This window comes from Salmo salar, chromosome ssa01, assembly GCF_905237065.1.
Source record: "Salmo salar chromosome ssa01, Ssal_v3.1, whole genome shotgun sequence".
In the NCBI taxonomy this organism is placed as follows: domain Eukaryota; kingdom Metazoa; phylum Chordata; class Actinopteri; order Salmoniformes; family Salmonidae; genus Salmo; species Salmo salar.
The window spans coordinates 16398023-16424730 of record NC_059442.1 but is presented as its reverse complement, the minus strand read 5'-3'; the positions used below and the strand labels follow the sequence as shown (position 1 = coordinate 16424730).

General features: G+C 43.2%; 2 protein-coding genes across 10 annotated transcripts in view; one reads left to right on the top strand and one right to left on the bottom strand.

Annotated features, from left to right (window-relative positions):
• The first annotated feature begins 1444 nt into the window (after nt 1-1444).
• On the top strand, nt 1445-10225 carry LOC106565985 (integrin beta-1-binding protein 1). Of its 2 annotated transcripts, XM_014133759.2 has the most exons (4): nt 2944-3056; nt 5585-5677; nt 5873-6022; nt 6837-10225. In XM_014133759.2, exons 1-4 carry the CDS (start codon nt 2991-2993, stop codon nt 6855-6857), a joined length of 330 nt encoding a protein of 109 aa, XP_013989234.1. In that variant the 5' UTR covers nt 2944-2990; the 3' UTR covers nt 6858-10225. The 2 variants fall into 2 exon arrangements, 1 of the variants encoding a protein (XP_013989234.1); XR_006769086.1 differs by lacking the exons at nt 2944-3056; nt 5585-5677; nt 6837-10225 and adding an exon at nt 1445-2274 and having other exon boundaries at nt 5873-6015.
• LOC106566627 (arf-GAP with SH3 domain, ANK repeat and PH domain-containing protein 2) overlaps nt 9908-26708 on the bottom strand; it is a 116730-nt gene continuing 99929 nt past the window's right edge. For 3 of the 8 annotated variants that reach the window (XM_014134877.2, XM_014135111.2, XM_045714615.1), the window contains 11 exons: nt 26527-26612; nt 25664-25779; nt 21128-21195; nt 20818-20931; nt 20438-20663; nt 18488-18640; nt 17715-17832; nt 17323-17378; nt 15459-15538; nt 14793-14912; nt 9908-13475 (listed from right to left, as the gene is read on the bottom strand). In XM_014134877.2, coding sequence (XP_013990352.1) covers nt 13401-13475; nt 14793-14912; nt 15459-15538; nt 17323-17378; nt 17715-17832; nt 18488-18640; nt 20438-20663; nt 20818-20931; nt 21128-21195; nt 25664-25779; nt 26527-26612 — 1212 coding nt within the window. In that variant the 3' untranslated portion in view covers nt 9908-13400. The remainder of the gene's footprint in view (nt 13476-14792; nt 14913-15458; nt 15539-17322; nt 17379-17714; nt 17833-18487; nt 18641-20437; nt 20664-20817; nt 20932-21127; nt 21196-25663; nt 25780-26526; nt 26613-26708) is intronic. The other 5 variants (XM_014135024.2, XM_014135177.2, XM_014135269.2 and 2 more) reach the window with 3 other exon arrangements.

The following is a 26708-nucleotide window of genomic DNA, read 5'->3' as shown; positions in this document are numbered from 1 at the left end:
GAGACGCCGTGGAGAACGTTCTGCTGCCTGCAACATCCTCCAGCATGACCGGTTTGGCGGTGGGTCAGTCATGGTGTGGCGTGGCATTTCTTTGGGGGGCCGCACAGCCCTCCATGTGCTCGCCAGAGGTAGCCTGACTGCCATTAGGTACCGAGATGAGATCCTCAGACCCCTTGTGAGACCATATGCTGGTGCGGTTGGCCCTGGGTTCCTCCTAATGCAAGACTATGCTAGACCTCATGTGGCTGGAGTGTGTCAGCAGTTCCTGCAAGAGGAAGGCATTGATGCTATGGACTGGCCCGCCCGTTCCCCAGACCTGAATCCAATTGAGCACATCTGGGACATCATGTCTCGCTCCATCCACCAACGCCACGTTGCACCACAGACTGTCCAGGAGTTGGCGGATGCTTTAGTCCAGGTCTGGGAGGAGATCCCTCAGGAGACCATCCGCCACCTCATCAGGAGCATGCCCAGGCGTTGTAGGGAGGTCATACAGGCACGTGGAGGCCACACACACACTACTGAGCCTCATTTTGATTTGTTTTAAAGACATTACATCAAAGTTGGATCAGCCTGTAGTGTGGTTTTCCACTTTAATTTTGAGTGACTCCAAATCCAGACCTCCATGGGTTGATAAATTCGATTTCCATTGATTATTTTTGTGTGATTTTGTTGTCAGCACATTCAACTATGTAAAGAAAAAAGTATTTAATAAGATTATTTCTTTCATGCAGATCTAAGATGTGTTGTTTAAGTGTTCCCTTTATTTTTTTGAGCAGTATATATTGTTGACCAATTCGACACTCTCTCATTGACCTCCATACAAAAACTCCTCGCTTGATGAGCGAGAGAAACAAAACAATGACACCTGCTGGAGGAGATTTATGGCCCAGTGAACAACTGTGATGTGTGAGATTGTTGAGAAACGGCAGTTTTTCATCCATGTTTCTATGTCATCTATTAGTGGATTGCCAACCCGTTATGACATGTATGATGATGCAATCACTACTGTTGTGTTGGAGGTCCCGTCATATTTGCAACAGAAAAGGTAATCCCTCTATGTTTCAGTCCATTTTCTTCCGTTTGGTGCCTAATGTATAAGACCCAGATTGCAAAAGAATGTGTGTTTACCTCCACCATTACCATGCCAACCTCATGCACCAGTGTCATGTATCTGAAGAAAAAACAAAACAATGCTTTTCGAGAATTAACACTCACACTTTAAATCCCCCCCCCAAAAAAAAGCTCTGACTTTGCTGATAGCTACTTTATTGAGACAAAATGTACTTACTATGACTGTGATATGTGGTTGTCCCACCTAGCTATCTTAAGATGAATGCACTAACTGTTCTGGATAAGAGCATCTGCTAAATGACTAAAATGTAAATGTATCTTTTCTGTAGTATCCAACTCCTCTACATCTCCTGTGAGGTGTCTCAGCTGACCCAGTAGCACGTAGTAGGGTCATAGGGTCACAAAACATGCAACAGGTTGTAAAGCATTATACCTGCAAGTGTTAGCCTATAGTGCTACCCACTTTACCCACTATAGTGCTACCCACTTTACAAAACATACATGTTCAGATGGAAAAATGTTAAATGCTTAAAAGGGCCACAAAAACCTACCATGATTTGCCTCCCTTTGAATGCGCACCTCCAGCCCTGCACCTCTATGATAAGAGCATTACTGGGAAGGAAAACCGTCCCATGATTGCATAGTACTTTTGTGGCACAATTGCAGGTACACTACTTATACACCAAGTTTTAATTTAATTGCAAAACATACTACATCTGGACATCCTTTGAATGGCAAGTGGTAATAACCCCCATAATACCGACCTCTTGCCCTGCACCTCTATGATAAGAGCATCACAGAGAAAGAAAACCATCCCATAATTTGTTCCGACATAATTAAATTGTTTGCTCAACGTTCAAAACGTTTTTGTATATTGATTGATAGTTACTGGACATACATTCGCTTATTAGACGTTTTCGTTTTAGCGCTCAATTCAATCACTATAAAAAGCAGCGTCACACTATAGACTCGTGTTGGTGTATCCATTCATGTTGATGCTTTGTGTCAAATATTGATACAACTAACTAAGTTGCTTCCCCTTTAAAGTGGTGTTGGGTGGAGCTGCAAATGAAGTGAAATGTCTATGCGAGTCTTGCCTACACAGAAAGAACCCCGGCCCTGCTCCTTTGATGAACAACAACCCAAAATAGCCATAACTGACCAGCCAGCCCAGCAGCATAGAACAAGTTCCAAACTGAGGTATGTCGTGTGTATTTGTGCCTAGTGCTCCAGTTTGCCACGTTCTGTAAAAATACACGACAAGTTCAACCTTTTTGAGCTTGAGCAGATATATGTCGATACGGGTGTGGGTGGGGTAAATTGTTTATCCTAGCAACGGGTTTCCGTTACACATGGCATTCATTGACAAAGTTTGGCAATTGAAAATGGTCTTTCATTGAGTCCCAGCCGACTCCAGACGTAATTTCAGGCTCAGGCGCGCAGCCTAGTGGATCAAGAGAAAGTGCGCGTGTGCCATAGCCTCTGAATAAGTTGGAGTTGTGATGGGAGTGCTAGTATGCAGTAATTAAATAGTTTACTTTCACTTTGTGGCAGCTGTTGTTCTCCTAATAACTTAGTAATACATGTGTCACTGCCTTCACAATTTATATTCTAAGTGGATGGGTTCATCTCATTCTCTGTAGACCACAAGCCAACTCACTTTACTTGCCCTGTGTACTGGGGCTTCCAAGTGGCCTAGAGACCCTGGTTCAATTCCAGGCTGTATCACAACTGGCCGTGATTGGAAGTCCCATAGATTTATACCTTGTCAGCTCGGGGATTTGATCAAGCAACTTTTTGGTTACTGGCCCAACACTCTAATCACTAGGCTACCTGCTGCCCCAACTATTCAAAATGTCCTTGTCTTCACCAAACGGTGCTGGGGGGCTGGAGGAGTGCTGGCGTCATGGTGAACAATGTTCCGGAAGGTCAAAAAGCATCGCAGCAGCTCCCAAAGCAGTAAGATCAGTACCAAGAGCAAGGTGGATAATTATACAATACATTACACTGTCCTGGGCTACATTCTAAACCCCCAAAATGTGGATTTTCACCTTCCATCAGCCCTAGTTGACGCCCTTTAGTTGATCTGAAGACTGGTTAGATGTTGGGCTCCCGAGTGGCGCAGTGGTCTAAGGCAATGCATCTCAGTGCTAGAGGTGTCACTACAGACTGTGGTTCGATTCCAGGCTGTATCACAACCGGCCGTGATTGGGAGTCCCATAGGGCGGTGCACAATTGCTTTATGAGTTTGCTGCTGTGGAGTGAGATTCATAAACTAGCTTAGTATTTTTTTTTAATATATATTTTTTAATTTAACCTTTATTTAACTACACAAGTCAGTTAAGAACAAATTCTTATTTACAATGAAGGCCTACCAAAAGGCCCCCTGCGGGGACGGGGGTTAAAAAAAAGAACACACATCACGATAAGAGAGACAACACTACATAAAGAGAGACCTAGACAACAACATAGCATGGCAGCAACACATAAAAACATGACAACAACATGGTAGCAACACAATATGGCAGCAGCACAACATGGTAGCAGCACAAAACATGGTACAAACATTATTGGGCACAGACAACAGCACAAAGGGCAAGAAGGTAGAGACAACAATACATTACGCAATGTTCCAACATCTAGTGAAAAGCCTTCACAGAAGAGTGACCAATTCACCCCTTTTGCCAAAGAGCACCTTCTGTCTACCAAAATGTACTATTGTGTACCTCAGTAGCGCTTCCCTTCCTCCTCTTTCTACATGGTACAAACATTATTGGGCACAGACAACAGCAAAAAGGGCAAGAAGGTAGAGACAACAACACATTACACAAAGCAGCCACAACTGTCAGTAAAGTGCCCATGAGTGAGTCTTTGAATGAAGAGATGGACATAAAACGGTACAGTTTGAGTGTTGCAGTGAACTGAAAAGAGGAGCGACCCAGGGATGTGCGTGACTGGCAGAACGGGTGTTTTATGTGGAGGATGAGGGCTGCAGTAGATATCTCAGATAGGGGGGAGTGAGGCCTAAGAGGGTTCTTTAAATAAACATCAACCAGTGGGTCTTGTGACGGGTCTACAGAGATGACCAGTTTACAGAGGAGTATAGAGTGCATTGATTTGTCCTATAAGGAGCATTGGTGGCAAATCTGATGGCCGAATGGTAAAGCCGCTCGAGAGCACCCTTACCTGCCGATCTATAAATGATGTCTCCGTAATCTAGCATGGGTAGGATGGTCACCTGAATCAGGGTTAGTTTGGTAGCTGGGGTAAAAGAGGAGCGATTACGATAGAGGAAACCAAGTCTAGATGTAACTTTAGCTTGCAGCTTTGATATGTGCTGAGAGAAGGACAGTGTACCGTCTAGCCATACTCCCAAGTACTTGTATGAGGTGACTACCTCAAGCTCTAAACCCTCAGAGGTAGTAATAACACCTGTGGGAGGAGGGGCATTCTGTCCCAGTTTAGGTCACCTAGCAGGACAAATTCAGACTTAGTGTAAGGGACCAGGAGAGAGTTTAGGGCAGGTAGGGTACAGTCCAGTGCTGGATGATAACACCCAGCAACAGTCAACAAAGAGCTATTTGAACGTTTAATGCTTAAAACCAGCAAATCAAATTGTTTGGGGACAAACTTGGTGTAGACAACCGAGCACTGAAGGTGATCCTTGATAAAGATTGCCACTCCACTACCTTTGGAAGATCTGTCTTGCAGAAAAAGGTTATAACCAGAAAGGTTAACATCAGTATTCAAAACGCTCTTCCTTAACCACGTCTCAGTAATGACAAACACATCTGGATTGGAACTGTGAACCCACACTTTCAATTGATCCATTTTAGGTAATAAGCTTCTAGTGTTAATGTGCAGAAAACCCAGGCTTTTACGAGAGCAGAAATCAGTGAAGCAGATATCAGAGCACAAGTCAGAATTGGGGTTAGCAACAGTAGATGGGCCACGGTGTACATGCACATTTCCAGATATCATCAACAGTAACACAATCAAGGCACGGCAGAGGACAGGGAGAGCTCTGCAGTGCTGATTTATGACATCTGAATGTGCGTCAGATGGCAACAAGATCATATTGTACAGAAATTTCATCAGGTAACATGAATACACAGCCGGCAAGAGAATAGGATGGAAGGCCAAGAGTCTGTGTAACCAATAGAGAGTCAGAGTCCCGAGTGTGGGAACAAACATACACTGTCCCACGGTTGGGTTAAGCAAGTTCATAGTCAACAAAGTATGCAGGAGTCATGAGGCAAATAGCAAAATGCACAAGAAAAAAATCTAACATATAATGACTCTGAACTTACAATGGCTAGCCCCGAATCACTCACCCCAACAGGATCCACATGCAGTGCAGTGGAGACCAATGAATGAATGTATAATAACTATAACCACTCAGTTTGATTATGGTGATGGAGATGAATGTTATAGGGATGTGAGGCAGAGGCAGCCTCTGTGTCCTCCATGACAAGTCACTATACATGAACATTGTGTGTTCCTTCCAAAGCGAGATAGAAAGCTGCCGTTTGTACCTAAAGATGAGGAGATGGTACTGGGAGTGTCCAAGTATGGAGTCAACGTGGCCTCCATGGATCAGTCTGTGATTGAGTCCATGTCATAAATTCTCTAGCGTGCCGCAACATTTTCTACTGAAAGGTTGACCTTTCTAGTTGGAACATATTGTTGCAACGTTTCCTATGTTGGACGCTTCTCCAGCACCACCCTCTCTACCTGATTGTCTGTCTGTGTTACGATGATGTTTGTAATGTGTATTATTGTTGTGGATCCTGTACAGGACATTCTGCAGAGCCACCCTCTCTACCTGATTGTGAGGATGCTGTGTTATGATGACGGCCTGGGGTCTGGGAAGAACCTGCTGGATCTCAAGACCACCGACGCCAAGCAGCAGGAGTGTAGCATCTGGGTGTACCAGTGGAGCAGCATGGTGTGTGTGTGTGTGTGTGTGTGTGTGTGTGTGTGTGTGTGTGTGTGTGTGTGTGTGTGTGTGTGTGTGTGTGTGTGTGTGTGTGTGTGTGTGTGTGTGTGTGTGTGTGTGTGTGTGTGTGTGTGTGTGTGTGTGTGTAACAGACGGACCATCCAGCATACAGTCTGTACTACGACCAGTGGTGTAGTTGAGAGTAAACGCGTGAAAACACAGTTTACGCACCTTTTTAATTTTGCACAAGCGTTTACCTACGTTTGGCGGAAAAATGCATTGAAAGAATAGGGAGCTTAACTTTATTTACCATTAACTTTATTTACCATGAATGGCGATCAGCGATTATCCACATGTTTTTTTACCATTATATCACTGTCTCATATCAATACATCTCATGGCAATATTCTGGGGTCCACACAAACTCTGGTCCTCTCTAGCTTATCATACAACTGCCAGTTTGTAGCAAACTGAAGGCAATGCTGTGCGAGATAATTGTTTATCATGTGTGCAACAGTCTTCCTGTGTGTCTCTTCTTATCCATTCATATAGCAGGAGACTGAGGACGCGGGCCTCAATGGCCCAGACAGACAAGTTGTTTTCATAATGGCCGACTGTCAGCATCAGTCAGTGGATAAACTCATCTGCCAACTGACTGAAAGTTCTTTTATTAAGTTTCCCATTAAGCCAATTACTGAAATGTTATTCTCTAAAATGCTGAATGACTGAAATGTTAATGATAGAAATTTGAGTGACTGAAATGCTAAATGACAGTTTTTCATAAGAAGTCGATTTCCCTTCTCCTTTCCCTGTCTCTGTGCAGGAACAAGGCCAGGCCATCTGAAAGGTGTTGTCCGCCTCCTTCGACTGTGTGCTGACATCAGAGAAGTCCTGAAGAGCAGTTTCCCTAAGGGACATGATGGAGATGGGTAGCCCAGAAGTTGCCCTCGTCAACGTGGTGGAGACAGGCAACACCATGAAGCAGTCGGGAGCCTGGAAACCATAGTTTACAGCAGGGTCACATCAGTGGCGTAGCGCAGTTTTGTGGGGGCCCCCCGCAAGGTCCAAGCAAGGCTCCCGCCCAACCCCAGCCATGGGACAAAGAGAAAAATGTGCAGATGTATAGCTAATCTCATGCTATTTAACAGATTTTGCCATGAGGCTAAGAGAAAATGTAGCTGTTTTAGAGCTCAGGGATTCTTGAAAGATGGGACAATCTCAACTTTCTTAAATATATATTTTTGATAGACCAAAGTATCAGCTATCACACCATGTAAAGGAACAACCTATTTAAAAAAAACAAACATGTTTTCATAAAATGCAACTAACTGGATTTATGTCAACTCTGTCAGACACCATACATGGCATTTCACTTTTACAATTATTATCCAACAAGTGTTTAAAGGCCCTGATTGTTTAATTCTAACATTTGATTATTCAAATTTGTAATACAAATCTCCAAATTTCTTTTTGTTTTGTTTTATAGCACTATATAATGCTCCAGGGCTAATTTAGTTAGCATTTTGGCATGTTTTTCTACATTTAGGACATTAAACAACATTTATGAAGCAAACATTATCCCTTAGGTCTAGCATAGCAATTACTTCAAATGTTTAAGCATATGTTGCAAAGTAGTGAAATATTTTTGTTAGAATATTGACAACAACAAAAAATGTATCTTAAGGGCGTTAGCCATCAGTGACAGAGTTGTCAAGTCCGTCAGTGGCTTGTTAACTGATACTCAAAACAGACATATTTTTGCCTCTAAAAATAAAAGTTAAATATAAAACATTTGTAAAATCTGGAAAATGGAAAATCCCCAATAAGAACAACATTCCTGTCATATCTTTCAGCACTCTGTTGACATCAGACACAAATCAGATGGGAGTTGACAAAATGTTTATTTTTGTACTTCATTCAAGTGGTATACACAGTAGCAATTTAGTTTCTCCTCAGTTGCTTTATAAAGCTCTAAAACCTAATTAAATGTAACATATTTGAACCAAAATGAATATCCTATCAGGCAGATGGCACTGACAGTTCATGGTTGTTGCCATGGTGATTTCAATGTTGTTTAAATCTATAAAAAGTGAACTTTACAGACCATTAATGGTCTTGTTGCACTACATGTAATGAGGACATGAATAAGGGGTCCTTATGGTATAGATGACCCTGCTTAGGATTTTAGACAAATCTGACTGAGTTGACGTGTTCATATGCTATCTGGGGGCCCAACGCCCCCTTTGCGGGCGTTGCGTGCTACGCCAGTGGGTCACATGACTTACCCAGCATGCTCTGCAACACCTCACACACACCATCCACCTGTCAGTTGACCATCATGAGTAACTTAATCTTATTTCATGTAAATACATTCCACAGTACAGGGACCTCAGTGCATGTCTCCGTCATGGCTGGACTTGGAAAGGATGTGGCTGTTTGAAATCTAGGTCTCCGATGTCTTCCCTGTGGCTCAGTTGGTAGAGCATGGTGTATGCAACGCCAGGGTTGTGGGTTCGATTCCCACTGGGGGCCAGTACAAAAACAAATGCATGAAATGAAATGTATGTATTCACTACTGTAAGTCACTCTGGATAAGAGCATCTGCTAAATGACTAAAATGTACAGCATCCAGAGACTCCATTGACCTCCTTTATAAAAGGGGGAAAGTGGTAACCATGGTACACCAGTCACTATGACCATCATAAATATGCTGTAGACCCTCTTACCCCCTCCCTATATACACCAAAGGGGTGGTAGCAGGACATAAGTGTTTGTGCCTCTCATCCCTCTCCTATACTCCCTTGGTCCCGATGGGATTGGATCAGTTAATATTGAATAATTAATGAAAATGTATTTTATTCGATTCCCTTTTTATCCTTTAAAACAGTTCAGTTTGTGGCTAGACTGCCTGGTATTTCAGTATTCCCGTCATTCTCTGACTGACTTATGGGATGCATGCTTCCTTCCCAACTCTGGGTCCTCCAAGTTTATGAAGCATCTAGCCAGGCTCTGTGTTTATTTGTGTAGGAATGACCATGAGGTACCAAATGACCCTGGTGTTATGCAGCGTTCACTTGCTAGTCGTAAATAGTCTCTAAAGCTGCAATGCTTATAACCCGCGATCAGATTGAATCCCGGCCTAAGTCTATAAAGAGTAACCTAGCTCTGTAATGTTGTGGCTGGTATATGTAGACCACAGGCGGCCGGTGGTACCTTAATTGGGGAGGACGGGCTCTCAGTAATGGCTGGAACAGAATAAATGTAATGGTATCAAACACATGGTTTTAATACCATTCCAACCATTATTATGAGCAGTCCTCCCCTCAACAGCCTCCTGTGTTATATACAGTATTCCTTTTGATCTGACTCTAATGTCGCGTTCACATGCTAGAAATGGGAAACTCAAAAATGTCCAACTTGCTAACTGGTTGAATGTGACACGTGTATAACTATAACCAGTTAGCATGTTGGAAATATGAGTTTCCTAGTTCCAATTAAGCCAACATATGCAGCGTTAACCGTAAAGGTAATGTTCGGCGCACGTGGGAACATTGCTTTTAAAAACAGCGATGCCTGTAATCCACGACGTGATTAAGGCGTAAGGCCGGGATTCAGAGTTCACTGTGTATGTAAACCTTTAGTGCGGTCGTATGGCTCCAGAACATATGATAATAGCAGAAAGTTGAGAACCATGGAGATATGATTGGGCTGTATTGGGTTTGACCATTCTCCACCAGAGGGAGCTCTTCATTCAGTGTACTGTCCAGAAATTTACCAAGCTAGTAGTCTAGCACTCTGGATTTCTCCAATCACATACTACACATTTACACCCTGAGAACATGGTTTTAGAAGCGACAACATTATCATAAATACAAAATAAGTATTTGACCTGAATAGAGGGGAAAAACAGGAATGATTTTATTATTCCAGTATCAGTTTTCCATTTATTTTGCAGAATAGGTTAGAGTCAATGCACTGATCCACAGTCAATGAGCGTGAATGGAATAGATTCTCTGCTAGTCTACATACACACTGAACACCAGCTAGAACACAATATGGCAACCACACTTTACCACAGTGCATTAAGAGCAGGGCTGAGGTAAATTTGAATTGAAGTTAACTTAAATAACAACAAAAAATCTTTAGAAAAAAACTGCTTCTATTGTCAATGACTCCTCAATAAAATGAGGAATAAAAGCTATTTCAAACATTTTATATTGTCTTATTATAAATTAAAATCACTTCCTGAATTGACTGCTTTCAATTGAAATTGACCCCAGCCCTGATTAAGAGACAGTCACTGCCAAGGTTATTAACTCTTCTTCTATATTTAAATTTCAACAAACAATCTATGTACATTAACAGATGAGCCATTCTATTTCCAGTGAGTTAATATGGGGAGGCTTGTCATGTACATTTTCACATGCGACACCTCTTGTTGTCGCCTATCGAAGATTATTCACAATCGAGGGAACTGTATGTCCCATTTAAGATTAAATGTCAAAACATGTACAGAGAGTTGCTCTGCAACCAAAACCAGACAACATAAAATGTAGGAATATTAAATAAAATAAAACATGTCTGTTCAGTACAGGAACTAGTATGTATATAAAACATGGGTAGTATGCAACTACTGTGGTCCTAGCTAGTAATCAAGTTGTATAATATGGTACAATCTAGTGCTGAGCACTATGAAACAGATTTAATACTATAGTAGGTGTGTGTGTGTGAGAGAGTGTGTGTAAAAAGTAGCTGCATTGTCCTTAACCCCTTACAATGGCACCTCATCACAGGACAAGTTGTTTTTAGTACAATGACAACTGTGTGTGTCGACCACATCTACCTCTGTGTGAGAGCCATTTGGTAGCCTGCTGTCCATGACAGATACAAGGCACAGGACATCAGGAGCCATCACCCCATGAGCTTCATAAACCCCTCTGCTGTCTCTGTCAGAGATCAAACAGAAACCGGACCACTGGCTTTCACACACACTTCTGTCCCCCTTAACTCACCTCTCCTGCTGCGCTACACTGCCCACCCTCCACAGAAGCCAGAGAGGACAGACATTTCCTGCTCTACTGCAGCAAACAACAAAAAGTAGAGTGTGAAGGCCTGAGGGCTCAACCCAAAGATTAGCCACAGAGTGATGGAGGTTCACAACTTAAGTGTGATCTATGCAGCTGAGATAGTTATCCATTTATAACTAAGCAATAAGGCCCGGGGGGGTGTGGTATATGGCCGATATAACACGGCTAAGGGCTGTTCTTAAGCACGACGCAACACGGAGTGCCTGGATACAGCCCTTAGCCGTGGTATATTGGCCACATACCACAAACCCCCGAGGTGCCTTATTGCTGTTATAAACTGGTTACCAACGTAATTAGAGCAGTAAAAATAACTTTTGTCATACCCGTGGTATACAGTCTGATATAACACGGCCGTCAGCCAATCAGCATTCAGGGCTCGAACCATCCAGTTTATAATGGCATCACACTGTAGACCATCGACATTAAGACAATGTGCTGTAAGTAACTGATATGGTTTCAAGCTGATGCGCGCACGCACACACACACACACACACACACACAGGGTAGTGAGCCTGGGTTCTCCTAGGTGTGATCAATGGAGGTTTACATATACTCCCATAAACCCATAATTACCACGTTACAGGCTGTCCCACGTCAACCCCTCGTTGTTACCACGTTACAGGCTGTCCCACATTAACCCCTCGTTGTTACCACGTTACAGGCTGTCCCACGTCAACCCCTCGTTGTTACCATGTTACAGGCTGTCCCACATTAACCCCTCGTTGTTACCACGTTACAGGCTGTCCCACGTCAACCCCCCGTTGTTACCACGTTACAGGCTGTCCCACATTAACCCCTCGTTGTTACCACGTTACAGGCTGTCCCACGTCAACCCCTCGTTGTTACCATGTTACAGGCTGTCCCACATTAACCCCTCGTTGTTACCACGTTACAGGCTGTCCCACGTCAACCCCCCGTTGTTACCACGTTACAGGCTGTCCCACATTAACCCCCCCGTTGTTACCACGTTACAGGCTGTCCCACGTCAACCCCCGTTGTTACCACGTTACAGGCTGTCCCACATTAACCCCCGTTGTTACCACGTTACAGGCTGTCCCACATTAACCCCCGTTGTTACCACGTTACAGGCTGTCCCACATTAACCCCCCGTTGTTACCACGTTACAGGCTGTCCCACATGAACCCCCCGTTGTTACCACGTTACAGGCTGTCCCACGTCAACCCCCCGTTGTTACCACGTTACAGGCTGTCCCCCGTTGTTACCACGTTACAGGCTGTCCCACGTCAACCCCCCCGTTGTTACCACGTTACAGGCTGTCCCACGTCAACCCTCCATTGTTACCACGTTACAGGCTGTCCCACGTCAACCCCCCGTTGTTACCACGTTACAGGCTGTCCCGCGTCAACCCCTCGTTGTTACCACGTTACAGGCTGTCCCACGTCAACCCCCCGTTGTTACCACGTTACAGGCTGTCCCACGTCAACCCCCCGTTGTTACCACGTTACAGGCTGTCCCACGTCAACCCCTCGTTGTTACCACGTTACAGGCTGTCCCACATTAACCCCCCGTTGTTACCACGTTACAGGCTGTCCCACATTAACCCCCCCGTTGTTACCACGTTACAGGCTGTCCCACGTTAACCCCCCGTTGTTACCACGTTACAGGCTGTCTTGAGATGGGGACAGTGGATCATCCCTAGGTGAGGGCTCCTAGCATATTCCTGGGTTAGCACCATTTTGAATTAAGTTTTTCCTCCCACATTGGAAGTCCTAAAAAGTTTACATGTCTTTGACTACTAAGCAATTATGCGTTAAAAAAATTGTTCACCCTTTAACCATGCAAAGAGGTGGAAAGTAAGCATATTGACTATATTCACATTAACAATACGTGAAAGAAATCCTAAAGATCCACATTACTGTGTGTAGTCCCCTCTATCAGTTGTTTTTAAATAACTTACTGTACAATTCACACAGAGGAAAACCAAGCGAACAGAATCTTGATTTAGTCAATAATCCCCTTAATGTTGTGAACACTCACTACAATCATTGTTTTTTAAAATGTCACAAGTCTAAACAGTTTCCTCATGAGCATTTTCTGGCTTGGTCTAAAGAGCAGTGATATGACGTCACGTAACATTCCCGGAGTGAAGGGTGGGTATGTTGTCATGGCAACCCCCAGACTGTCCAGCTAAAGCATTGGGCAGAGACACTTGATTCTTCTGTAGTGTTAGCGCAGGCACAAGCTTGATGATGATGATGATGATTTCGTCCCACAAACCAGCAGATGTGGGGAGGTGGAGGTTTCCTTCACAGATCAGTGCCTGTGTTGACCTTTGACCTTTAGTCCATGATGAAGTGTATGAATGTGACGGGGAAAGCCCCCCTCCTCATTGGTTCTCCTTCAATGTGGCCCAGCTGGGAGAGAACAGGAGAGATGTACAACATCACACACTGATAACAGGGAAAAACACACACACACACACACTTTTGTTAGTAAACACTCACTAGTTTGCATATAGATTGAGAGATGCAGCATAACTACAGTGTTTTTAACTGCAGCATTTTCCAGCCAAGAGCCCAGTGTACTTTCAACACAGACATTCACCTCTGTGGTCTTCTACTACCACCTTCTATGCCAAACAAAAATACAAACAACATGTAAAGTGTTGGTCCCATGTTTCATGAGCTGAAATAACATTTTACAGAAATGTTCCATAGGCACAAAAAGCTTATTTCTCTCAAATGTGTTTACATCCCTGTTAGTGAGCATTTCTCCTTTGCCAAGGTGATCCATCTATCTACCTGACAGGTGTGGCATATCAAGAAGCTGATTAAACAGCATGATCATTACACAGGTGCACCTTGGGATGGGGGAAACAACAGGCCACTTAAATGTGCAGTTTTGTCACAACACAAATGTCTCAAGTTTTGAGGGACCGTGAAATTGGCATGCTGACTGCAAAGAGTCCCATATAAAGAGTCCCATATAAAGAGTCCCATATACAAGTGACTAAATATGGTCATGTTTGCAGAGGTGGCTTTGGGAAAAACAAGTTGCCTGTATTCAGACAACAGTTGCAGCTGGCCTGTATTCAGACAACAGTTGCAGCTGGCCTGTATTCAGACAACAGTTGCAGCTGGCCTGTATTCAGACAACAGTTGCAGCTGGCCTGTATTCAGACAACAGTTGCAGCTGGCCTGTATTCAGACAGCAGACTTCTCAGAGGAAGGTAGAGGAGAGGGAGAGATATGACATTTTAAATGTCTTTATTCTTTTGGAACTTCTGTGAGTATAATGTTTACTGTTCATTTTTATTGTTTATTTCACTTTTGTTTATTATTTACTTCACTTTCTTTGGCAATGTTAACATATGTTTCCCATGCCAATAAAGCCCTTGAATTGAATTGAGAGTGACAGAGATTTGGCCAGAATGAGTTCATGGCTTTCTGCTGCTGACGCCACCATGGTTTCTGACACATGCTCATTGGACGCTCTTGGTATTTGGTAAGGACCTGATTTGGACCATAACTGGGCCGGACGACTCTTACTGCGTGTGAATGATGACACAAACACACACCCACCCTCTCCAGTTTCTAAATCCATTCACACAAATCCATATGCAGTAGCCATGCCGACCCAGTTACTACACACACAAACACTTTCAGAAAGTGAGCGTGTCCAGGAGCCTGATCTACACACACACACACACAGAGAGAGAGACAGATACTCACCCACCACTCCTGGTCCTCCTCCCCGTCCACCACGATCACCTCCCCCTCAGAGAAGGTCAGCTCGTCTGGGTTGTCTGCCAGACAGTTATAGATGGCCTTTACTCGCTTGGGCCTCTGCTTCTGAAAAACACAGGTTCAATAGGAAGAGAGACAGACAGGCATAGAAATATCATTACTAAAACGAACATTCCCATTCAAGTCAATCTTCCGTGACAGGTGGGCTGGTGGCCACATTGAATGGAACCATGATGTCAAATTGCTGTGGTCTGAGGGGATTTTCCCATTCTAGTCATTCTAATTAAATGCAGACAGGCAAGTATACAGTTTGACACCCTGTTCCACAGTGACTGCTGGAGGTTTGAATAGCGAACCACTGACACAGGACATAGTAAACATCTGACTGGGTAAGGAGGGTAGCCATTGACCGCAGAGGTATCAGGAACAAGTACACACTTCAAAGTTTCCCTCCCTCTTAGTAGTGGTGTGCATATGAAGGAAACCACAGAGAAAACACTGTTAAAGACGATGATATTCAAATGCACTGAGCGACAGGGACAATCAGACCAACTGAAACATAAGATCAGATACAGAAGTGAAAATCACTGTCCAATCAACAACAGGACAAACAACCATAGGGTCAACGGTAGGTAGGAGGAAGGAACTCACCGAATAGGTCTTCCTAGGCATGGGGGCCGGAGGCAGCGATTGACCTATCGAGTTCTGGGGGCATCCCGGCACTTCCTTAGCTGGAGGAAGAGGAAATTACATCGTTGTGAAAACAAAACTGTTCCACACAACCATACAGGCTGGAACTGACCCACAGTTGTGTTGTGACAAGGTAGGGGTGGTATACAGGAGCCCTATTTGGTAAAAGACCAATCCATAGTGTTAGGTTGTAAATATCACAGTAAGAAATTGACGGACACTATGAAAGCTCCAACCAAGTTTATTCACCCAAACAATCGAACAGCTGAACAGATAGACATATTTCCACTAGTGGTAGTATATATACCCCAATTTGGGTGACGTCATTCTTCTCTCTAAACATTACATCTCTATTGCTAGGCAGAAAATGAAGTGACTCGGGCAATAAACTGTTCCTTCTCCCTTAACGTGACCTGACCTCGACCCCCTTCATCACTAATCCACATCTCTCCATCCTTATCAGTGCCTGCCACATGTGACTATCTTCCCTCCACTAAGTACATTCCAAGCTTAATTACATCCACCATAACCATTCCTCCTACAGACAGCTATTAACTTCTGGTGTAGACCCTAGACTATGGCACCCCTCATGTCTCTAGTAATACTGATGATTAACAATATTTACAGTTTACAAATCCCAACCAATCAATATTATGGCAAGAACAGCTCAAATAAGCAAAAAGAAACGACAGTCCATCATTACTTTAAAGACATGAAGGTCAGTCAATACGGAAAATGTCAAGAATTTTGAAAGTGTCTTCAAGTACAGTCGCACAAACCATCAAGAGCTATGATGAAACTGGCTCATGAGAACCGCCACAGGAAAGGAAGACCCAGAGTTACCTCTGCTGCAGAAGATAAGTTTGTTAGAGTTACCAGCCTCAGAAATTGCAGCCCAAATAAATGCTTTAGAGTTCAAATAACAGATACATCTCAACATCAACTGTTCAGAGGAGAATCAGGCCTTCGTGGTCAAATTGCTGCAAAGAAACCACTACTAAAGGACACCAATAAGAAGAAGAGACTTGCTTGGGCCAAGAAATACGAGCAATGGACATTAGACCGGTGGAAATCTGATGAGTTGAAATTTGAGATTTTTGGTTCCAACCACCGTGTCTTTGTGAGACGCAGAGTAGGTGAACTGATGATCTCTGCATGTGTTGTTCCCATCGTGAAGCATAGAGGAGGAGGTGTGATGGTGCTTTGCTGGTGACACTGTCAGTGATTTATTTAAAATTCAAGGCACACTTAACCAGCATGGCTTCCACAGCATTCTGCAGCGATACGCCACCCCATCTGGTTTGCGTTTTGTGGAACTATCATTTGTTTTTCAACAGGACAAAGACCCAACACACCTCCAGGCTGTGTAAGAACTATTTGACCAAGAAGGAGAGTGATGGAGTGCTGCATCAGATGACCTGGCCTCCACAATCACCCAACCTCAACCCAATTGAGATGGTTTGGGATAAGTTAGACTGCAGAGTCAAGGAAAAGCAGCCAACAAGTGCTCAGCATATGTGGAAACTCCTTCAAAACTGTTGGAAAAGCATTCCAGGTGAAGCTGGTTAAGAGAATGCGAAGAATGTGCAAAGCTGTCATTAAGGCAAAGGGTGGCTACTTTGAAGAATCTCAAATATAAAATATATTTTGATTTGTTGAACACTTTTTGTTGGTCACTACATGATTCCAGATGTGTTATTTCATAGTTCTTATGTCTTCGCTATTATTCTACAAAGTATAAAATAATAAAAATAAAGAAAAACCCTTGAATGAGTAGGTGTGTCCACACTTTTGACTGGTAAATTATTTATTTTTTTACACCCACCTGGTCTTTCGATGGACCCCGTTCGAGTCGGTCCTTTGCTGAAGCTTTTGGCGTTGCTGAAAACCACAAACAGTAGTCAGCTGCTGCTTATCATGTGCTTAAATTAACACATTTACCCCACAGTGCATTTCCCCCTGACAGCGCATTTCCCTTTGACAGTCACAACTCAGACCTATGGGAGACTGAGTAGAACCATGTCGATGAGGAGCTCTGTCTTTTAGGAGCTCAGCTTGGAAGTTAATGTAGTTGTAAACCAGAAACCCTATTGGTGTTTTTCTCCAAAAGTAACATTTCTTTGTGTTCATCGAAGCAAAACATGCTGCCTCAGGCAGGTGTGTGTGTGTGTGTGTGTGTGTGTGTGTGTGTGTGTGTGTGTGTGTGTGTATGCTCACCCAGATGGAGACTTGGGAGGTGGGGCTCTGCTGTGGCCATGTCCGGTCCCTGGTTTAGACTGCTGGTTCATAGCCTCCATCACACTCACTGTCTTGGCCACGGGGGGAGGAGCAAGACCTAGGGAGACAGAGAGAGAAGTTACCCATCCCTTTCTCTTATTGAAACAGGGCGTATTTCTGTCCTCAGTGTCCACTGCTACTTTTGCAACATTAGTCTCTGGATGCATATTAAACCAATTGGATTACAACTGAATTGATACAAATTAAATTTACAGCAATATCCAAACCATGTTTAAGATTTACAAGCAGATTTCAGGACTGAGACTGGACCATTCAGGAACACATGGAAAGCCATTCTGGTGTGTCTTTGGCATAAAACTATCCCAGCGCTTTCAGAAGCCTACTGCGGATTTCTCCTCTTACTTTTTACCCGGGCTTAGCTCCTTTCATATCTATTTTGATCCTGATAAACTTCCCAGTCCCTGCTGCTGACAAGCATACCGATTAACATGATGCTGCCACAACAATACTTGAACTTTTGGGGTATTTGGACATGAAACGCAAAAATGATAAAAGTACAATTGGATTTGTGCCACAAATGCAAACAAGTTCTCATTTGAAAAAGCGGCCAGGTAAACAAACCTAAAGCATGGATTTCTGTCATACCTTGTCTATAGACTGCTTACAGGGTAAGAAAACCTAGAAACCATTTTAAAATTCCCTTTAACCATGATGTGTCAGACAATGAGACCTAGGAGGTGAGGGGTGCCTACCAGTGGTTGAGGTGACCCGCATGGGGGGTACCGGGAGGTGCATGTTGGGGGGGTCTGAGGAGGACCTCTGTCGGCCCCCCAGGTCTATTGAGCCAGGCTTCCAACCAGAGGACCTTGATGACTGGACCATCCCACACAGACCTGGCATCTGGACTGGAGGAGGGAGGAGAGAGGTGGGGGAAAGCTGGTTCCTGAAGACGTGCATTGCTTGCTCTTCAGGGTTTTAGGCTGGGAATACACTCAGCGGCCAGTTTATTAGGTAAACCACCCCATTCCCGAAAATGGTCATGTGACCATGACTATATAAAGCAGGCAGACAGGCATCCAGTTACTGCTCGATTGAATATTAGAATGGGCAAAACGAATGACCAAAGCAACTTTGAGTGTGGTATGATGGTCGGTGCTAGGCGCGTCGGTTCCAGTATCTCAGAAACGTCCGGCCTCCTGGGCTTTTCACGTACAACAGTGTTTAGGGTTTCCCGAGAATGGTGTGACAAACAAAATCAGTCGGGCCACAAACAGGCAGATTACAGCGGAGTACAACAGTGGTGTGCAGAGCACATAACTAGTCGTTCCTTGTCACGGATGGGCTATTGCAGCAGATTACCACACCAGGTTCCACTCCCATCACCTAAGAACAAGGAGAAGTGCCTCCAGTATACAATTTAGGAGTGGAAAAACATCACCTGGCCCGACGAATCCCGTTTCCTGTTGCGTCATGCTGATGCCAGAGTCAGGATTTGGCGTAAGCAGCATGAGTCCATGGCCCCATCCTGCCTGGTGTCAACGGTACAGGCTGGTGGCGGTGGTGTAATGGTGTGGGGAATGTTTTCCTGGCACACGTTAGGGTCCCTTGACACCAATTGAGCAACGTTTTCATGCCCCGAAGAATTCAGGCTGTTCTAGAGGCAAAGGGCGCTCTGACCCAGTTACTAGATGGGTGTACCTAATAAACTGGTCAATGAGTGTCTATAAACCATTTTGTGACAACTGCTGATGTAAAAAGGGCTTTATAAAATACATTTGATTGATTGAGGCGTGACACCGAAGCAGAACCCAGAAAGACTGTCTAATCCTGGAATTAAAAGACTGCCCAAAGTCAAGTTCACTGGAGAGGAGTTGTTGAGGGGTTATGCTCCTCGTGTGGTAACGGGCCTAAGTAAGTAAGTAAAGACGACATGTGCTTTGAATGTAAAGTAAGTAAGTTGAATTGAAACAAATTGTTTAGCAAGGTGGAATGTTTTCTACCGTTTTCAATGAGCATGAACCAGATTGAGTTCAAATTGCTTTCCAGTGATCGGATGGGCTATTTTCAGTATGCCTCTCATCATGGGCTATGGAGTGCACTTTGAGAACTTTCACGAAAAGTAGCTCACTAGCTCAGCCAGCAGCCACCAATGTGATGGTCCCTGCTCCATATCCAGAACCCTCTCTGCCCTTCAAATAGATCAGAGCGCTACACGAGTCACACAAGTCCCCATGGAACAATGCATTCATTAGAGAAGGCATCTACAGTAGATGACAGATATGTGGCCAAATGAGGTTTCCCTGTATTTGAACTGAACTCATTGGGCATGTATTATAAATATCATTCTCCAAAAATGGCAAGGATGAGAGGTGAATGTGGGTTGAAAAGGGCTTGACGGGTCCTTTGATATGGATCACGTTTATCAATTTCAAATCAGGAGCACTTTTTAACATTTTGAATCTAAATCCGTGCTCAAATACCATTTAGACGGATTCACTGAACAAACTAAACCGGTTCATAGAATTCTGAAAGTTTTGCCAAAGAAATACAGCTCTATATAGACAAACATCTACTGCATGCTAATCTTGGTTAACCCAGAACTAAAATCTAGCGGCATTTTTTTTTACATAGTCGATCCACAAATGAAAACTGTATGCCACATCCACCTTGCTACAACATTTTAAAAAGGAAAAATAAAGTACCTATGTTTCGTGGGGGCAGAGGGGGTGCAGAGGTGGTGGCGGGCCCACCTGGCGCAGGAGGGCTGGCGTTGAGGATGGCACCATAGGTCTCGTTGGTGACTAGGTTGGGCATGTACCCACCACGCTGCTTGTCCCGTGCCAGGGAGGCCGGGCTGGGCTGGAGGTGGGAGTTGGAGCCAGGGGTGTAGCAGCTGGCAGGGCGCTCCTCTCTCCGATGGGGGCTGGGCTGAAGGGCCAATGAGAGGTCAGGGGTCAAAGATTATAGAAAGGTCACCATGGTGTGTGTGTTATGTATGTGTATATACTGTATGTACTATTATGTGTGTGTGTGGTGAGTTCATGGTGTGTAACTGTGTGTATAATCTGAAGAGGGTCCTCACCCTCACCTTGTCTTCCAGGTCCTCATCACTCTCGTCCATGTCTTCATGGTGCAGACGCCATTCGTACTCTACGTGCACATGGGCGTTGAACTTCCCCGCCAGCGCCATGTTCAGCTACACACACACACACACACACACACACACACACACACACACACACACACACACACACACACACACACACACACACACAGATTAATGGCTCATAAAAAGTTAAAAGATAGGAGTCGGTGACTATCTTGCTAAAGAAATCACAAAACGCACACACAGCACTCACACAGCACTCACACAGCACTCACACAGCACTCACCAGTTCCTCACACTGCAGGTGCTTCAGTCTCTTAGCGATGTCCAGCGGCGTCTCCCCAGACTCACTAGCTAGAAGACATCATTTTTGTCTATTAATTGATCATCCATTGATTTATACAGTACACAGTGCCTTCAGAAAGTACTCGCACATCCTGACTTTTTGAGATTTTGTGTCACTGGCCTACACCCAATACCCCATTATGCCAAAGTGGAATTATGATTTTTTTTATAAACATTTTTACAAATTAATAAAAAATGAAAAGCTAAAAATGTCTAGAGTCAAACTTTGTTATGGCCTAAATAAGTTCAGGAGTAAAATGTGCTTAACAAGTCCCATAATAAGTTGCATGGACTCTATGTAAAATAATAGCGTTTATCATGATTTTTGAATTATTACCCCATCTCTGTACCCCACACATACAATCTGGAAGGTTCCTTTAAAACAGTTACTGAGTTTAATGGCTGTGATAGGAGAAAACTGAGGATGGATCAACAACATTGTAGTTACTCCACAATACTAACCTAAATGACAGAGTGAAGAGAAGGAAGCCTGTACAGAATATCAATATTCCAAAACATGCATCCTGTTTGCAATAAGGCACTAAAGTAAAACTGCAAAAAATGTGGCAAAGAAATAAACTTTATGTCCTGAATACGAAGCCGTATGTTTGGGGTAAATACAGCACAACATCACCGAGTACCACTTCATATTTTCAAGTGTGGTGGTGGCTGCATCATGTTATGGTGTCTACTGTAAAGATGCGTCAGGCTGCAAATGACCATCTCTTGTCAAAAATGTACAACTAAATAGTTGAGCCATTAATCTCTGTGTGTGTCATTTTAAGGACAACAAAAAAACGTACATTTGAACACTGCAGGCGACTCTTCGCTTGTCTCATTTACAATCTTCAATTAATTGTTTGATTACTTTCAGAGAACTGTCAAATATCGAAGATGTCCTTTTATCCAGTTTGAATGCATTGTGGGTATGAAATTCCTGAAAAATGTACACATCATTCATACCACATGAGAAGTCAAAATTAGTATGATATCCGGGCATTTAAAGCATACTCAATTTTCGAAATTGTCACCTACTATTTTTTCGCATACTCAAACTACCTACTATTTAGGACACTAGAATGGGTATTCGGACACAGCCCTTTAGATGCACTATTGTAAGTGGTTGTTCCACTGGATATTATATGGTGAATGCACCAATTTGTAAGTCGCTCTGGATAAGAGCGTCCGCTAAATGACTTAAATGTAAATGTAATGTCCTCTTCACACTGCCCTGGAAGTCAACACCTCATAGCCGAGCACTGACAAGTAACCCGCGACACAGTTAGCAGCACTAGGCCACGACAGCATGAATTATGAAGTTATCTACACCCAATTCACCAACCTGTCAACGCAATGCTAGCATACATCTAGGCTGCCAGGAGGTGCCTACTGCAGCTAAGCAGAGCCAAGCCACGTTTGTCAACAGCCATGTGTGTCACAACACAATCTCCCCTCCCTGTCTCCCTAAACTAGAGAGCAAGATAGGCTGTGATACATGGTGGACTGAAACAACGCGATTCCGTGGCACATGTTATGGGTATGCTTGTCATCGGCAAGGAATACAGAGTTTTTTGGGATAAAAAGAAACGGAATAGAGCTAAGCACAGGCAAAATCCTAAAGGAAAACCTGTTTCAACCGGCTTTCCAACAGACACTGGGAGAAAAATGTACCTTTCAGCAGGACATTGACCTAAAACACAAGGCCAAATATACACTGGAAGACTTGAAAATGGCTGTCTAGCAATGATCAACAACCAATTTGACAGAGCTTGAAGAATTTTAAAAACAATAATGTGCAAATATTATACAATCCAGGTGTGCAAAGCTCTTAGAGACTCACCCAGAAAGACTCTCAGCTGTAATCGCTGCCAAAGATGATTCTAACATTTATTGACTCAGGGGTGTGAATACTTATGTAAATTAGATATTTATGATACTTAAACTGCATAGTATGTACTCATCTTCGCATACAATTTATGATGTAATGTTTAGTAAAAAAGTATGCAGTATGCCACGACTGTTGCGTACTACTTTGCTATGGCTTCGCATCGATAACTGTGTAGCTAGGCTAAATATGAAGTTGTCGCTCAACAGCAGCAAGCTTATCGGCTATCCAGCTAACTTCAAGTCCTACTAAAGCACGTAGCTAACGTAAGCTACAGTATTTAGTTAAAGTAAAGGCACGGCAGGCTGCAAATAATTATCTGTTTTCAAAAATGTACGATTAAATAGTTGTGGTCATTTTAAGGACAAAAAAAAACATACATTTGAACACTGCAGGGGACTCTTTGCTTGTTTCCTTTGCAATCTTCTAGTAATTGTTTGATTACTTTCAGAGAACCGTCAAATATCGAAGATGGCCTTTTATCCGGTTTGAATGCATTGTGGGTGTGAAATTCCTGAAAAATGTACACTTCATTCATACTACCGTAATTTCCGGACTATTGAGCGCACCTGAATATAAACCGCACCCACTGAATTTAAAAAAATATATTATTTTTAACATAAATAAGCCGCACATGTCTATAAGCCGCAGGTGCCTACCGGTACATTGAACCAAATTAACTTTACACAGGCTTTAACGAAACACGGTTTGTAACAAAAATAAATAGGCTTTAACGAAACACAGCTTGTAACAAAAATAAATGGGCTTTAACGAAACAAGGCTTGTAACAAAAATAAATAGGCTTTAACGAAACACGGCTTGTAACAAAAATAAATAGGCTTTAACGAAACACGGTTTGTAACAAAAATAAATAGGCTTTAACGAAACACGGCTTGTAACAAAAATAAATAGGCTTTAACGAAACACAGCTTGTAACAAAAATAAATAGGCTTTAACGAAACACAGCTTGTAACAAAAATAAATGGGCTTTAACGAAACACGGCTTGTAACAAAAATAAATAGGCTTTAACGAAACACTGCTTGTAACAAAAATAAATAGGCTTTAACGAAACACGGCTTGTAACAAAAATAAATAGGCTTTAACGAAACACGGCTTGTAACAAAAATAAATAGGCTTTAACGAAACACGGGTTGTAACAAAAATAAATAGGCTTTAACGAAACACGGCTTGTAAAAAAAATAATAATAATTGCAGTAAGCTTTAGTTGTCTTTTTGCACTAAGTCAATTCCTCACGCTGCTGTTTCCAACGTCTTATCATCGACTCATTAAGACCAAGCTCCCGTGCAGCAGCTCTATTTCCTTTTCCAACAGCCAGATCAATCGCCTTCAACTTGAAAGCTGCATCATATGCATTTCTCCGTGTCTTTGCCATGATGAGGGTGACAAAATGACTACTGTAATCAGAATGATGGGAAGTTTGAGAGCGCTCGATTTAATCTAAACAGTAAACCAAAAAGTTATTTGACCTTAACCCATTCGGCAATTTCATTGGTCTAATGAAAGCTTCATGCCGCCAAAAAACTGAGCACGTCACAGAATGTGTTTTTTTGGAGAAAAAAAATTGAAAGCGGGAAAAATCCATATATTAGCCGCGTCATTGTTTAAGCCGCGAGGTTCAAAGCGTGGGAAAAAAGTTGCGGCTTATAGTCCGGAAATTACGGTACATGAGAAGTCAAAATTAGTATGATATCCGGGCATTTAAAGCATACTCAATTTTCGAAATTGTCACCTACTATTTTTTCGCATACTCAAACTACCTACTATTTAGGACGCTAGAATGGGTATTCAGACACAGCCCTCATGTCCTCTTCACACTGCCCTGGAAGTCAACACCTCATAGCCGAGCACTGACAAGTAACCCGCGACACAGTTAGCAGCACTAGGCCACGACAGCATGAATTAGGAAGTTATTTACACCCAATTCACCAACCTGTCAACGCAATGCTAGCATACATCTAGGCTGCCAGGAGGTGCCTACTGCAGCTAAGCAGAGCCACGTTTGTCAACAGCCATGTGTGTCACAACACAATCTCCCCTCCCTGTCTCCCTAAACTAGAGAGCAAGATAGGCTGTGATACTTGGTGGACTGAAACAACATGATTCCTTGGCACATAAACACATTCCGGTCAACAGACCATGGCCCCCCTGTTCCTTTGTTAACTGTGTTGCTGGAGACCGATAATTAGCAGGATTCCCACACTAAACAGTCTCTCTGTTTCTTTTTCTCTGTGTTATCATGGGCCAGTTTGTTTGGAGTCAGAGAGATTGGTCTGTTGTGAGAAAGTGGTGTGTCCGGGTCTTTTGGCAAATCAGGGCCCTCTGGGAACGATTCCCAAAAACGTGACTAAGAAATACATCCGTGTGGAGGAAACTTGGTGTTTGTATGCATGTGTGTCTTCATCATTCGTTTTCTTCAAAGTTACAATTTCTGTAGCTATGAATTTCATCATAAATCAGTTTATTGGTAGACACTCGACAACAATTAACAAAGTCTTCACTAACATTTTGTGTCAATGCTGTTTCCAAACCAGTCTTTCCCCAAAAGAGGAGTGATGTGATGGTCTCTTACCTATGTCAATGGAGGCTTTGCCGCGCAGGAGCAGTTTGAGGCACTCCATGTTGTCAGTCAGGCAGCAGTAGTGTAGGGCTGTACTGCCTTTGGCTGTCTGCTTGTCCAGGTTCACGCTATGGGGAGAGGAGACAGAGGAGGCAACCAGTGAGAGGTGGAGGAGTAACCAGTAGAAAGGGCTTAATTCATTGTTTTAGTTGTGTGTCAACTGTCTATGGTGACACCATTTACCAAACTGTAGCAGCCACTTCTCTTAAACCTTTGGACGCCGTCTACCATAACGCCCTTCGCTTTATCATAGGTGACAGTTTTAATACTGACCACTGCATCCTGTATCAAAAGGTTGGCTTGTCCTCATTAAAAGTACCGTAGATCACTTCACTATTGCATTTTTGTTTACAAAGCTCTACTATACAAGCTTTCGACTTACCTAACTGTTGTTGTTAAAGTATAAAAACCTGAGTTACTAAACCTGTTCACAGGGTTGATTAACTCTAGGCTCCTCAGTTCTCCACCGAACTAGATAAATCCAGGTCCACAATTTTGGAATCATTCCATGTGGATTGATGTGGATGTGGTGCCACTATGGCAGTTTAACACCCTGATGATAAAGGAGTTCACCGAGGTGTGCAATTCTTTTAAATTAATGAATTGTTTATGGTGGCTGTGATGTTTGTTATTTTCTAATGTTATGTACTTATAATGTATCTCGTTATTCTATCAATTTTATATTTTCTAAATGAATAAAAGTCAATAAAATAAGCTAACATGAGCAGTTACTGGTCATGGCATGGTTATGTATGGCCAAATGACAAGTCATGTTTCTACAAATAGCTTATTGACGTTTTCCTTTATTCCCTTACCTGTTTTGAGTGAGGAAGTCGACGATATGGAGCGAGGTCCTGTCCACTAATCTGACCGCTAGGTGAAGGGCCGTTTCACCTTGTTCCTGTAACCACACACACACACAAGATCCAAAATGGCCATGTTGAGACCTCAGCGACACAACAGACACCAGAGCCAAAATGGAGGAGCGGACATCACA

Bases quoted from the DNA above. Each gene is read 5' to 3' on its own strand.
- LOC106565985 (XM_014133759.2), top strand. From the start codon at position 2,991: ATGTTCCGGAAGGTCAAAAAGCATCGCAGCAGCTCCCAAAGCAGTAAG. The intron at 3,057-5,584 runs GTGGATAATTAT...TTCCTTCCAAAG, and splicing joins AGATCAGTACCAAGAGCAAG to CGAGATAGAAAGCTGCCGTT. The intron at 6,023-6,836 runs GTGTGTGTGTGT...GTCTCTGTGCAG, and splicing joins TGTACCAGTGGAGCAGCATG to GAACAAGGCCAGGCCATCTG.